General features: G+C 35.5%; 1 protein-coding gene across 13 annotated transcripts in view; it reads left to right on the top strand.

Annotated features, from left to right (window-relative positions):
* The window catches only part of DOCK7 (dedicator of cytokinesis 7), a 224,653-nt gene extending 211,244 nt beyond the window's left edge, over nt 1–13,409 (top strand). For all 13 annotated transcript variants that reach the window (XM_027059014.2, XM_027059013.2, XM_027059012.2 and 10 more), the window contains 2 exons: nt 9,706–9,873; nt 12,950–13,409. In XM_027059014.2, coding sequence (XP_026914815.1) covers nt 9,706–9,873; nt 12,950–12,992 — 211 coding nt within the window. In that variant the 3' untranslated portion in view covers nt 12,993–13,409. The remainder of the gene's footprint in view (nt 1–9,705; nt 9,874–12,949) is intronic.
* Nucleotides 13,410–13,863: the final 454 nt, after the last annotated feature.

Raw genomic sequence — 13,863 nt, 5'->3', positions numbered from 1 at the left:
TGCTCTCTTAGGGGATTTGCACAGGAGCTCCTAACGCCTCCAGCACTGAGCTGGGATAGCATGTGTGAAATGTTGTCTACCCAGGAAGCTCAGTAGAGACTCAGTGCCAAGACTGTTGCTGGGGGCTGGTCACATAGACACCTTCTCCCTGGTATCTACCAGAATTCCAGACTCACAGAATGAAAGCAGGTATTCAGCATAAGCCATAATGTTTGTGTAAATAGTTTAGGCACATTGAGCCGCTCTTATCTTCTGGGAATGATTACCTCCCAAAGTCCAAATTCCAAGACACTAACCAAGCGCCATCCTTGCAAACAGGCCTTCGAAGGATAGCAGTCTCCGGCCTACAGTTAACTCTTTTCTGCACAAATAATATTTGGCACATAATAAATAGGTGTTTAGTATATATTAAATTTTGAAACAGTAGGAAAAACAGTCATTTATCAACTTGATACTGGTTCCTGCTTTACTAACACTGAAAGCAAAATAGAGAGAATGATTAATTTTACATGGTCATGCCAGGGAAGATTGCACACAGGAGTCGACATTTGATATGGACCTTGGAAGGAAGAATATTAGTTTTCAGACAGATACAGGGAGAAAGCGTATACTAAATAGAAGAGAAAAAAAGAAAAACCAGCATGAGCAAAGTTCAGAGTCTCTTCGGAGAAAGGTGAATAGTTTAATGAAGCTGGAACCATAAAATCTGTGAAGAGAGTCAGTCGAATACTGGGTAAATGGACTGGGATTAGATTGTAAGAGCCTAGTGTACCATTAAGTAAATGACTATCACCTAATAAAGTAGCATCAGAACCCAGTCTTTGACTCCCTGTTGTGCTTTCTCTTATCAAATCATTCATTGAACAGCTTTATCAGGGGTAGAGATAATTTTATATCAGTTTTGTCATCAGAAAATTATGAGGAATGCTAACATAATCAAGTATTTTAAGACGGAATTTTCCATGTTCTCATTGCAATAGCTATCATGAATTCCTATCAGTCTCTCCTGCCTGAACATGGTGAATATCTTTTAAAAGACTTCAAAAAGCTTCACTGGAAGTCTGAGATTCCATAATCTGATTAGTGGCCTAGACCCCTTCTAGGTTTGATTTTAGGAAGCAGCAGGAAACAGCTCCAAGTATATGAAGTAAATGAACTGTGGTAGTGAAAGAAGGAAACCTGCTTTATACCTGTAAAATTGACTAATAGCTGGCATTAGTTTTATTATTAGGAAAGTTTCAAATAACAACCAAAAACACCCTGCTATCTGTCAGCCAGATGGTCTTGGAACAGTACGTACTTCTTTAGGTCATACACATTTAATTATAGACAGATACGGCTTTTCTTGCCATTATTTGGAATTTTTACATGATTACATTCATATATATCCTCCTCTGTGCATATTGATGATAAGGTAATGAACTTTTGTAGTGCGCAGGTCTCCTTAAGTGTTACCAACTGTAGAGAAGGTTTTCTTCATTTTAAATGACAAAAAGGCAGAAACACCAAACTATAAAATATAAATCTTATCAAGAAAATTATAGCCTTTTTTATTATTTATTATTTTATTAAAGTCATGCTACCTTTTGTGTTACCTTTAATTTTTTATATCAGTATGCATATATATATATATTTATAAAAATTCACTTACAACATACATAGAATTTTTTGTTTTTCAGTTAAAGTTAAAACTTTCTAATGGTTACTTTATTTCATCAAATGTTTGAATTTAAGTTGAATTTAAGCGTGATGTAGTTATCCAGTGTGTTGGATTTTTTAAAATATTTTTTATTATAGTTGACACAATGTTTCGTTAGTTTCAGGTATACGACATGGTGATTTCCTATACCTTATGCTGTGTTCTCTACAAGTGTAGCTACCGTCTGTCACCATACAATGCTGTTACAGTATCATTGACTATGTTCTCTATGCCATTCTCTGTGCCTTTTGTGCCTGTGGCATATTCATTCCGTATCTGGAAGCCTATACCTCATACTCTCCTTCACCCGTTTTGCCCATCTTCCTACTGCACTTAGATCTGATTCTGCTCTTTTGTTGTTGTTGTTCATTTGTTTTTTAGATTCGACATGTAAGTGAAGTCATATCATTGTCTTTCTTTGTATGACTTATTTCACCTAGCATAATATCTCTGAGTCCATCCATGTTGTCACAGATGGCAAGATCACATGCTTTTCATGGCTGTGTAATGTTCCATTGTTTGTAAATACCATATCTTCCTTATCCATTCATCTATCAGTGGACACTTAGGTTGCTTCCATATCTTGGCTAATGTAAATAATGCTGCAATAAACATAGGGGTGTATATATCTTTTTTAATTAAATGTTTTCATTTACTTTGGGTAAATACCCAGTAGTGGGATTATTGGATCAAATGGTATTTCTGTTTTTAATTTTCTGAGGAGCCTCCATACTATTTTAAGCATGAAATGACTGAGCCAAAGTACACGAACATTTTTACGAGCCCTTAATACATCATGCATTGCAAAAAGTTTCTAAGTATCAAACAGTGCCAAGTATGCAAGTGTACTAATCTCAGCACACCTTGCTTTAAGTAATGCCATTTAGGTAGGGTATCTCTTGTTAATCAGTTTAAATGGTACTTTTGTTTGCATTCTTTTATTCCTAAAACCAGTGAACACTTTTGCCTGTGTTTACTTCTTATATTTTGGGATTTATATTTTAAAACTAATTTTCATTAAATCTTAAATGCATTTAATATAATATTTATAGCACTTGTTATTAAAGAACAGGGAGAAAAAAAATCATGTTCCTACCCACTCTGCTTAAGAAATAACATTATCATTGCTTTGAGATCAGCTCCTCATATGTTCTTTTCTGATAGCATCTCTACTTTCCTTTAGAGGTAACCACTATCATGAATTTCATATTTATTATTTCCTTTATTGTCTTTATGGTTTCTCATAAATTAATGTATCCTTTAATAATACACTTTCATTTTGCGTATTTTTATATAAATGGACAGTGAATATAATTTTTCTGTGACTTGCTGTTTTCAAAGTTTGTGAGATACACCTAAATTTACTTTATTTTTATATATTACATTGTGTGAATATACCACGATTTATTCATTTTTGTGTTGGTGTATATTTGGTAGTTACCTGTGTTTTTGTTTTGTTTTTGTTACAAAGAGTAATATTCAAATATCCTTCTTTTTCTGAACTGACAACAGATTTTCTAGGAGTTATATACCTAAGAGTAGTGTTGTTGGTTCATAGGTTCAACCTCAACCAGATAATGCCACTTTTTTCCAAAGTGTGTAAGCCATTACACATAAAGGAGCCAGAAAAAGAACAAAGCCCCAAACCAGCAGAAGGAAGGAAATAATAAAGATTAGAGCAGAGATAAATGATATAGAAACTAAAAAAAACAACAACAACAACAACAAAAAAACAATAGAATAGTCAGGGAAAGCAGGAGCTAGTTCTTTGAAAAGATCAACAGAATTGATAAACTTCTAACCAGACTCATAGAGAGAGCGCGCACGTGCAGGAACTTGAATAAGCAGAATCACAAATGGAAGAGGATAAATAACAACCAACACCACAGAAGTATAAACAGTACTTCTCTGCTCATGTGCTTTCTCTCTCTCTCAAAACAAAACAACAACAAAATTGCAGGAGGATACTACAAAAAATTATATGCCAACAAATTGGACAACATAGAAGAAATAAATTCCTAGAAACCTATAAACTACCAAAACTGAAGCAAGAAGAAATAGAAAATTTGAATAGACTGGTTACCAGCAACGAAATTGAATCCATAATCAAAAAACCCCCAACAAACAAAAGCCTAGGATTGGACAGCTTCACAGGCGAATTCTACCAAGCATTTAATACCTATTCTTCTCAAACAATTCCAAAAACTAGAAGAGGAAGGAAAACTTCCAAATTCATTCTATGAGGCCAATATTACCCTGATACCAAATCCAGATAAAGACACCACAAAAAAACAGAACTACAAGCCAGTATCTCTGATGAACATAGATGCAAAAATCCTCAACAAAATACTAGCAAAATGAATCCAACAATATGTTTTAAAAAGTCATTCACTGCAATCAAGTGGGATTTATTCCTGGGGTGCAAAGTTGGCTCACTATTCACAAGTCAATCAACATGATACATCACATCAATAAGGAAAAGGATAAAAACCATATCATCATTTCATAGATGGCAGAGAGGGGTGCCTGGGCGGCTCAGCCGGTTAAGTATCCAACTTCAGCTCAGGTCATGAATTCGCATTTTGTGAGTTCGAGCCCCACATCACGCTCTGTGCTGACAGCTCAGAGCCTGGAGCCTGTTTCAGATTCTGTATCTCCTTCTCACTCTGCCCCTCCCCTGCTCTCTCTCTCTCTCTGTCTCAAAAAAAAAATAAATAAAAATAAACATTAACAAAATAAAAAAAATAGATGGCAGAGAAAGTATTTAACAAAGTACAACATCCATTCATGATAAAAACTTTCTACAAGGTAGGTCTAGAGGGAATGAACATAACTCAACATAATAAAGGCCATATATGAAAAACCCACAGCAAACATCATACTCAATGGGGATAAACTGGAGAGCTTTTCATCTAAGATCAGGAACAAGACAAGGATGTCCACTGTGTATTCAACATAGTACTGGAAGTCCTAGCCATAGCATTCTGACAACAAAAAGAAATAAAAGGCATCCAAATTGGCAAGGGAGAAGTAAATCTTTTACTCTTTGCAGATGACATAATACTATATATAGAAAACCCTAAAGACTCCACCAAAAAACTACTAGAACTGATAATTCAGTAAAGTTGTAGGGTAAGAAATCAATGGACAGAAATCTCTTGCATTTTTATACATTAATAATGAAGCAGCAGAAAGAGAAATTGAGAAAGCAGTCCCATTCACAGTTGCACCCAAAATAATAAAATACTTAGGAATAAACCAAAGAGTTGAAAGACCTGTACTCTGAAAACTATAAAATACTGGGGCAACTGGGTGTCTCTGTCCACTAAGTGTCCAACTCTTGATTTCAGCTCTGGTCTCACAGTTCATGGGATCAAGCCCCTCATCAGGCTCTCCACTGGCAGCACGGGGCCTGCTTGGGATTCTCTCTCTCTTCCTTTCTGTCTGCCCCTCCCCTGCTTGTGTGTGCTGTCTCTCAAAATAAGCATTTTTTAAAAATCTGTAAAACAGTGATGAAAGAAATTGAAGATGACATAAAGAAATGGAAAGATGGAATGCTCATGGATTGGAAGAACAAAATTGCTACCCAAAGCATTCTACAGATTTAATGCAATCTCTGTCAAAATACCAACATTTTTCTTTCTTTTTTACGGTGTTTTTATTTAAGTAATCTCTATACCCAGCATAGGGCGTGAACTCACAATCTCAAGATCAAGAGTTGCTCACTCTTCCAACTGAGCCAGCCAGGCGCCTTGCCAACAGCATTATCTTTTATAAATTTTTTTTTTTTTACGTTTATTTATTTTTGAGACAGGGAGAGACAGAGCATGAACAGGGGAGGGTCAGAAAGAGGGAGACACAGAATCTGAAGCAGGCTCCAGGCTCTGAGCTGTCAGCACAGAGCCCGACGCGGGGCTAGAACTCCCGGACCGCAAGGTCATGACCTGAGCCGAAGTCGGCCACCTAACCGACTGAGCCACCCAGGCGCCCCAACCAACAGCATTTTCCTCAGAACTTTAGAACAAATAATTCTAAAATCTGTATGGAACCATGAAAGACCTGAAATAGTCAAAGCAATCTTGAAAAAGAAAAAACTGGAGGTGTCACAATTCCAGACTTAAGTTATATTACAAAGCTCTAGTAATCAGAACAGAATGCGACTGGCACAAAAGTAAACACATAGATCAATGGAACAGAATAGAAAACCCAGAATAAATTAACAATTATATGGTCAATTAATCTTTGACAAAGGAGGAAAGGATATGCAATGGGAAAGTCTCTTTAACAAATGGTGTTGGGATAATTGGACAGCTACATGTGAAAGAATGAAACTAGACCACCTTTTTCACCATACACAAAAATAAACTCAAAATGGACTAAAGGCCTAAATGTGAGACCTGAAACCATATAAATCCTAGAAGAGAGTACAGGCAGTGATTTCTTTGACATCAGTCATAGCAGCATTTTTCTACATATGTCTCCTGAAGCAAGGGGAATAAAAGCAAAAGTAAGCTACTGGGACTACATTAAAATTAAAAGCTTCAGTGAAGGAGACAATCAACAAAAACTAATAGGCAACCTACGAATGGGAGAAGATATTTGCAAGTGACATATCTGATAAAGGGTTAGTATCTAAAATGTATAAAGAGCTAATAAAACTCAGTACCCCAAAAAACAAATCCAATTTAAAAATGGACAGAACACATAAACAGACATTTCACCAAAGAAGACCTCCAGATGGCCAACTGACACATGAAAAGATGTTCATCATCACTTACCATCAGGGAAATGCAAATCAAAACTACAATGAGGTATCACTTTACACCTTTCAGAATGGAAAAAAAAAAAAAAGGCGTTGGCCATGATGTGGAAAAAAGGGAACTCTCGCACAATCTGGGACTGCAAACTGGTGCAACCATTGTGGAAAACAGTATGGAGATTCCTCAAAAAGTTAAAAGTAGAACTACCTTAAGGTCTAATAATTGCACTACTGGGTATTTACCCCGAAGATACAAAAACACTGATTCAAAGAGATACATTTTTATTGCAGCATTATTCATAATAGCCAAATTATGGAAGCGGCCCAAGTGTCCATCGATATAAGTGGATAAACAAGACATGGTGTATACATACAATGGAGTATTTTACAATGGAGTAAAAAAGAAAGCTTGCCACTTACAACACAAATGGAGCTAGAGATATAATGCCGAGTGAAATAAGTCAGAAAGACAAATACATGTGATTTCACTCATGTGGGATTTAAGGAACAAAACAAATGAGCAAAAGGGAAAAAAAAGATAGGCAGACCAAAAATCAGACTCTTAATAATAAAGAACCAACTGATGGCTACCAGAGAGGAGGAGGATTAAACAGTACATTTACCATGATCAGCACTGAGTAATGTTTAGACTATGTCCAATCACTATGTTGTACACTTGAGACTAATAGAACACTGTATGTTAACTACACTGGAATTAAAATCAAAAACTTTTAACAACTTAAAAAATAAAAACAAAGTAAGCCAAAATTAAATCTCACCAGTAGTGTTTGAGCGTTCCTGTTGCTGTATAACTTCACCGCTACTTACTGTCTGGCAGTTTGACTTTTACCAATTTAGTGCGAAATAATATGTGATTATGGATTAAATTTGCACTTCTCTTTTTCAAAGAGGTTGAATATCTTGTCGTGTGTTTGTTAGCCATTTCCCTTTCCTGTCTGTAAAGTTACATGTTCCATTTTCCTATTGGATTCTTTTCCTTACTGATTTCTGAGTATTTATATAATCTGGATATATAATATTTTATCATTTGTTAAGTATCACAGATATCTTCTCTGAATTTAGGGTTTAGCACCCCCTTTTTTAAAAAATAAACATTAGTTCTTAAATTTAATGTAGCTAAAGGATTCAGTCTTTTTCTTATGACTGTTGCTTGTTGTGTCTTAAGAAATCACGTTTCCACTGAGTCCATAGTATTCTGTATTAACTTCTAAAACCCAATTTAATGGGATCTCTAAAACTCAATATAGGTTAAACAAAGGGGAAGAAAGCAAAAAAGGCTTTTTACTTTTTAAAAAAAAATCCACTTGCGGTTGAGTTTTGAGTATGGTTCAAGGTGGGATTAGTTTGATTTTTGTCCATAATAATTGATAATTCTCAATACCACTTATTAAATATGGCATGAATTGGGGTCAGATTTCTTTTCCATATGGATACCCAGTTGACACAGCACCACTATTTCAAAGATTGCCCTTTCTCTCCTGCTTTGCAGTATTCTCATAAATTAGGTGCTCATTTTGGTGTGCACTCTATTATCTTCCACAGTTTTGTTTCTCTCTCCTTGAGCCAGTATCATGCTGTCTTAATTACTGCAGCTTTGCGATAAACTTTGATATCTGGCAGAGCAGTTTCTCTCATTTTTTGTTCAAGGACTATTTTTGGCTCTTTTCGTTTTGATGTAGATTAGAGAATCAAATTATCATTCCCACTACCACCCTCTCCCCCCAAACTAATAATCTGAGTCTGTAGATAAGTTGACAGAGTTGAACTTCTTTATTATAACCGGACTCTTTCCAGTCCATAAATATGATATAGTTCTCGTTTGTTTTCTTAATATTTTAATTTTCTGTAGAGGCCTTCTGGATCTTGTTTTATTTCTTGGTATTTCACACTTTTATGCTTTTGTGAATGGTATCGTTAGAATTATATTATGTTTGCTGGTATACAGAGTGCAGTTGAATTTTATAGTTTTACATGAGGATATTGCCAAACTCACTTGTTAATTCTAAAAAGAATCTTTTTTTCCCTTTTCACAGTAATGTTTAGGACCTCCAGTACTATGTTGAATAGTATCACTTTCTTGTTCCTGATCTAAAAGGAAAGAATGTTCACCATTGAGTATTGTATTTTCTTCAGGTTTTTTTTTTTTTTTTTTGTAGATACTTAGGTTAAAGAAGTTCCCACCTATTTGTTATGCTGCATTTTCATCATGACAAACTTAAAATTTTTATCAAAGGAGTGTAGGGAGCTTGGATGTGTGACATATTAGAAGACTAGTTCCCTGTTGTCTTCTTCAGGAGTTTTGCAGCTGTGTTTATGGGTGCGATTACACTTTTTCCTTTAGAGTCCCAATTAGGTTTTGATATCCCAGCCTTGAAACGGGAGTTGCAGACTCTTCTCAGAAATACGTCTTTTCCCCCTCTCTACTGTAGAATAATTGTTACAGTGGAATTATCTATCCTTAGGATGTTTAGTAGAATTTGCAGGTTGTTTTCTGTGTGGGCGGATTGTGAGTTGACTTCGAGTTTGTTCTGGGTTTGTTGTTGTTTTTTTTTTATTTTGAGTTTCTTAACTCTTCCCTTTTAGCCTTTTTTAAAAAAATATATAAGCATTTGAAGCTACACATTCTCCTCTGAAACATCACTTAGCTACAATTCTGCCAGTATTGATATGTGTACATTGTTTAACATCCTACTATATTGATATGTTAGGGTCCAGATACGTTTTCTTAAATATCTAAAATAAACTGGACAAAGGATTATTATCAAGAGCTATTCATTTAAGAAAGTTATTTGAATACTGTCAAACCACGGTGCCAGAAGCCATTGTTGCTACATAAATGAGGGGGGTTGAATCCCTTAAAGAGCTTTTAGTCTAGCGGTGATGTGGAGAAAAAAGACTTAAGATTTAACATTAAGAAATATATAATTTTCAATTAAATGAAAACTGAATGGTAGAGTTTAAAAGAACTCACGTTGATACTCCTAAAATCATTGTTGCACTGTATGCTAACTAATTTGGATGTAAATTAAAAAAATAAATAAAATGGTAAGAAAAAAAAAAAAAAGAACTCTAGTTGATCATCTGTTCCCTGCCTTAAACCCAAAGCAAGAGAGGATATTTAATATTCAACTGAAAAACTGACCTCATCATGGCGAATATGTATAATAGCATCAAGCCCTCAAACTATGCCAGAAGAAATCTTTTGATAACACACTGTTTTTCCTAGGTGTGAGGATGCATTAAGAAAAAATAAGAGCTTAATTGGGCCAGATCAAAAGGAATATCAAAGGGAACTGGAGAGAAACTATCATCGCCTTAAAGAGGCCTTACAGCCTCTGATAAACCGAAAGATCCCTCAGTTATACAAGGCAGTATTACCTGTCACCTGCCACAGGTATGCTTATTTATTTTCTATTATTTTGGGTATCTTCAGGAAAATGAAATCTGCTTGAATTGTTTTAATAATAATGAATTAGTGTAACTTTATTACATGGTTTCAGATATTGTCTCTTGAGACCTAACAAGTTAAAGTAGCCTATTGTGAATCACCCTCATAATAGAAGTCAGTTCTGTAATTTGAGAATAATAAAGTTGTGTTAGGCACACATACTAACCAAGATACAACATCTAAGTCTGACCTTCTAAGACTATTTCTTTTAAAGTCCTGTTACACTTTGTTATTTTTTGGGAGAATTAAGTAGAATGTACCAGGAACTGGGTAATTAATTTTCCTCAGCCCTAACAGTAAATAGTATACAGTATGTTCTTCTAGGTTATATTAGAACTGGTGACCTGGGGCACCTGGGTGGCTCAGTTGGTTAAGCATCTGACTTCAGCTCAGGTCATGATCTCATGGTTCATGAGTTCGAGCCCCGTGTCAGGCTCTGTGCTGACAGTTCAGAGCCTGGAGCCTACTTCAGATTCTGTCTCTCTGTCTCTGCCCTCACCTGCTCATGCTCTCTCTCTCTTAAAAATAAATTTAAAAAATTATCTTTAAAACAGGTGGCCCCATGGAATATTGAGAGGGTTTCAGTATTTTTCTCCACAAATTGTGACAAATAAAATAATACCTACCTTTAAGAGGTTATTAATGGAAATTAAATTTTAGGCATGTAGTGCTTTAACATTTTACTTTTTTAGCACCTGAATTCTGGACATGGCATGTTAACTGCCCTTGTTTTGCCTTTTGAAATCCAAATATACATACAACCATTGAATTATTGTGGCATCAGTACTTGACCACCCTTTTCTTTGAACTGATAACAGTAAAGCTCTTAAACTGTACTTAGTTAATAAATTAATATCTGGAAGGCCTCTGAAGTTGCTTATGTGAAAACAATGTTTTGGTATAAATATATACAGCTAAGTCAAACTAGCTATTTGATCATCTGGGAATTTGTCCCTGTTCTTCATTGATCTAATATATTTTTACATCTAGACCTCTGGAAAAAAAAAATCAAAGAATGTCTACTAAGTGCCTGCATGTCATGTCCCTGATATGGAGCATTGTTGTAGCTCTACAATAACAGAGGAAGACGGCGGGGGGGGGGGGGGGGGGGTCTTTTTAAAGTTTTTATTTATTTGAGAGAGAGAGAGAGAGAGAGAAAGAAAGCGTGGGAGGGCCGGGGAGGAGATGGGGGACAGAGGATCCAAAGCCGGCCTTCTTAAAATCCTATCTCTGGCAAAATATATTTTGCATCCACCATCTTATACTGATCTGTTTCCTCTTGAAATTCTTAGTGGGAAGCAACACCAGTCCCCTTTACTTTGTGCTCCCCCCAGCCCCCATCTTTTTGGAATTGTTGCCTTCTTGTTGCCTCGACCCACGTCAACTATTCTTAAACTCCTCCGTCTAAGGTCCTGGGAAGAGGGTGCTGGGTCCCTCACATAGTCATGCCATTTGCTAAGGCTAGTCTTGATTTCTTCAGATCTGTAGCCCATTTCAGTGGAAACATTGTGTCCTTTCTATCTGAAGGAGCTTTCCCCTTCACACCATAATCCTGAGTTTTGCCTTCCTCTGCCATCTATTATGGTCAGTCCCCCAAGCTTTTTTAAATGTTTGCAGGTAGTTTTGCGGGGGGGGGGGGGGGGGGGGACGCTTTTTGGGGATGCTGGTGTGGTGAGCAGTGTCTAGTTTTCAAGACTGCTATTTTCCACAGAACCAAACAACCAAGCTTTGAGATTCAAAGCTGAACATGATCTTTTTGTACCTGCCCTCTTCTTTCATGGAGATCATGAGCCTCAGGGTAAACCCTGATGGCAGGAAGGATAAACAAAAGAAACCAGTTTCAGATAAAATACATTAAGAAGTATTGAAGAATATTCTCTTCACTCTTAATTTCTTCAGAACTTAGAAAACAGCATTTCCATAGAACTTGAATTTATTTTGCTGATTAACAGAATCTGGAACATTGTGCAGTAGGCTTAAAAGATATTAAGATAGTGGTTCCCAAAGTGTGATCTAGAACACAAAGAAGGGGGTGGGTTCCTGAGATGCTTTGAGGTTCCTAAATCAAAACTAATGTCATATTAGTAACAAATACTTTTTTCACTCTCATTCCTTCATGAGTATAGTGGAGTTTTCCAGAGACTACATGCAATGTGATATTGTAAAAGATTGAATGCAGAAGCAAATATGAAAATCTAGCCTTTTAATAAGCCAGACATTAGAAGAATGCCATTCTTCTAACATTCTTACGTTATTTTTAATAAACAATGCTATTTATAGTAACATGTAATGGGTTATCTTGTAAAGTAATAATTTAAAATTTTCTTAATTTTAATTTCTAATACGGTAAATATCAATTTAGAACCCACATAAACAACCCTCGATTTTTAAGTGTAAAGACCTAAAACCCAGAAGTTTAAGAACCACTGAATTCTTGGAATTTAACATTTTAAATAAGAAACACCTGCCCTTTTTCCCTTTTAATAATCCCAAATCTTTTTCTGAAATCTCTCCCATTAGTTCCTGTCTTATCACAATATCTAATACACTTATTGGAAAAACAAATAAAGATCAGTGGATTTGGCAAAGTGGTTACTGTAATATACTTTGTAGCAGTGTTTATAAATTAGAATATATAAGGCAGAAATGTATAGGATGAACACATAACTTGAAAGTTAACTTTGATGACAAGGGCACCTGGATGGCTCAGTCAGTTAAGTGTCTGACTTCGGCTCAGGTCTTAGGGTTGGTGGGCTGGAACCCCACAGGGGGCTGACAGCTCGAAGCTTGGAGACTGCTTCGGATTCTGTGTGTGTCTCTCCCTCCCTCACTTGTGCTGTCTCTCTCAAAAATAAACATTAAAACAAAACAAACCAAAAAATAAAACCTTGGCCAAAAAAAACATTTTTAAGTTTTGGATGATAAAACTTTGAGGTAACTCTAGCAGAAAGAAGTACCGTAAAGCATATTTTAAAGGAATATACTAAAATCGTTTACTTGTATCCTTTCATTTTCTCTCCAGAGATTCCTTCAGTCGGATGAGCCTGCGCAAAATGGATCTTTGAAATAAATGCACTTGTCTTACTCATTTGAAAAGAGCCATGTATTCAACATTGAGTGTGGAAAGAAGTTAAGATCTACTGAAAGACAAGACTTGGGACTTGGAAATTCTAGCATTAATTTACTACTCATTGAAGAATGCAGTGGCCAAAACATTATCAAATGTAGATCACTGAAGTTTGAGAATCATGGCCATGGTTTCTCATGTTCTGGTAATATGCTGTTATCTTTTTTTAAAGACTCAAAAGTAATGACTCACTATACATTTACTATTATTTATACCATAGCTAATGTTAAATTTATTTACTTTAAGTTTGTATTTTTTAATTTATATTACCATTTATAGATTCATTTTGGAACCATTTTAAATGTAGTAATGCTTATTTTAAAGGTACTATTAAATATGTGAACGTTTACACTAATTTTACTGAGACTTCAAAAATTTTTGTTGACAAAAGCAGAGAATCTTGAGTTGATACAAGAACTTGTTCCAAAACTAGCAAAGTAAAAATGAAATGAAATTGACCTTTTATAGGCCAAAGAGCCCCAAGTTAAATAAGTGGATGGGTAGAGACACATATTGATAAGTGGTTTATGAAATTTTAAAACTGGTTTCTAAGTTATTTTCCATTTAGATACTCAAAAAAGGGATTTAGAACAAATTGCAGAAATAAGTTTCTCTGATGAAACTTTTGTCTATAAATAATGATTAAAAACTGGGATAGCTGCTACCAGTGACAGTAAATCTTTAATCCTCAATCTGATAGAAGTATGCACTTCATGACTCTCAGCAATTAACATGGGAGATTCCTGTGTTTCAGATAAACAAGCTGGTCTTTTCATGAGTTTAGTGAGCTATACTGGTAAGTCAGAAAT

Source organism: Acinonyx jubatus, chromosome C1, assembly GCF_027475565.1.
Source record: "Acinonyx jubatus isolate Ajub_Pintada_27869175 chromosome C1, VMU_Ajub_asm_v1.0, whole genome shotgun sequence".
Classification (NCBI taxonomy): Eukaryota; Metazoa; Chordata; class Mammalia; order Carnivora; family Felidae; genus Acinonyx; species Acinonyx jubatus.
This window is presented reverse-complemented; position numbering and strand designations above follow the sequence as displayed.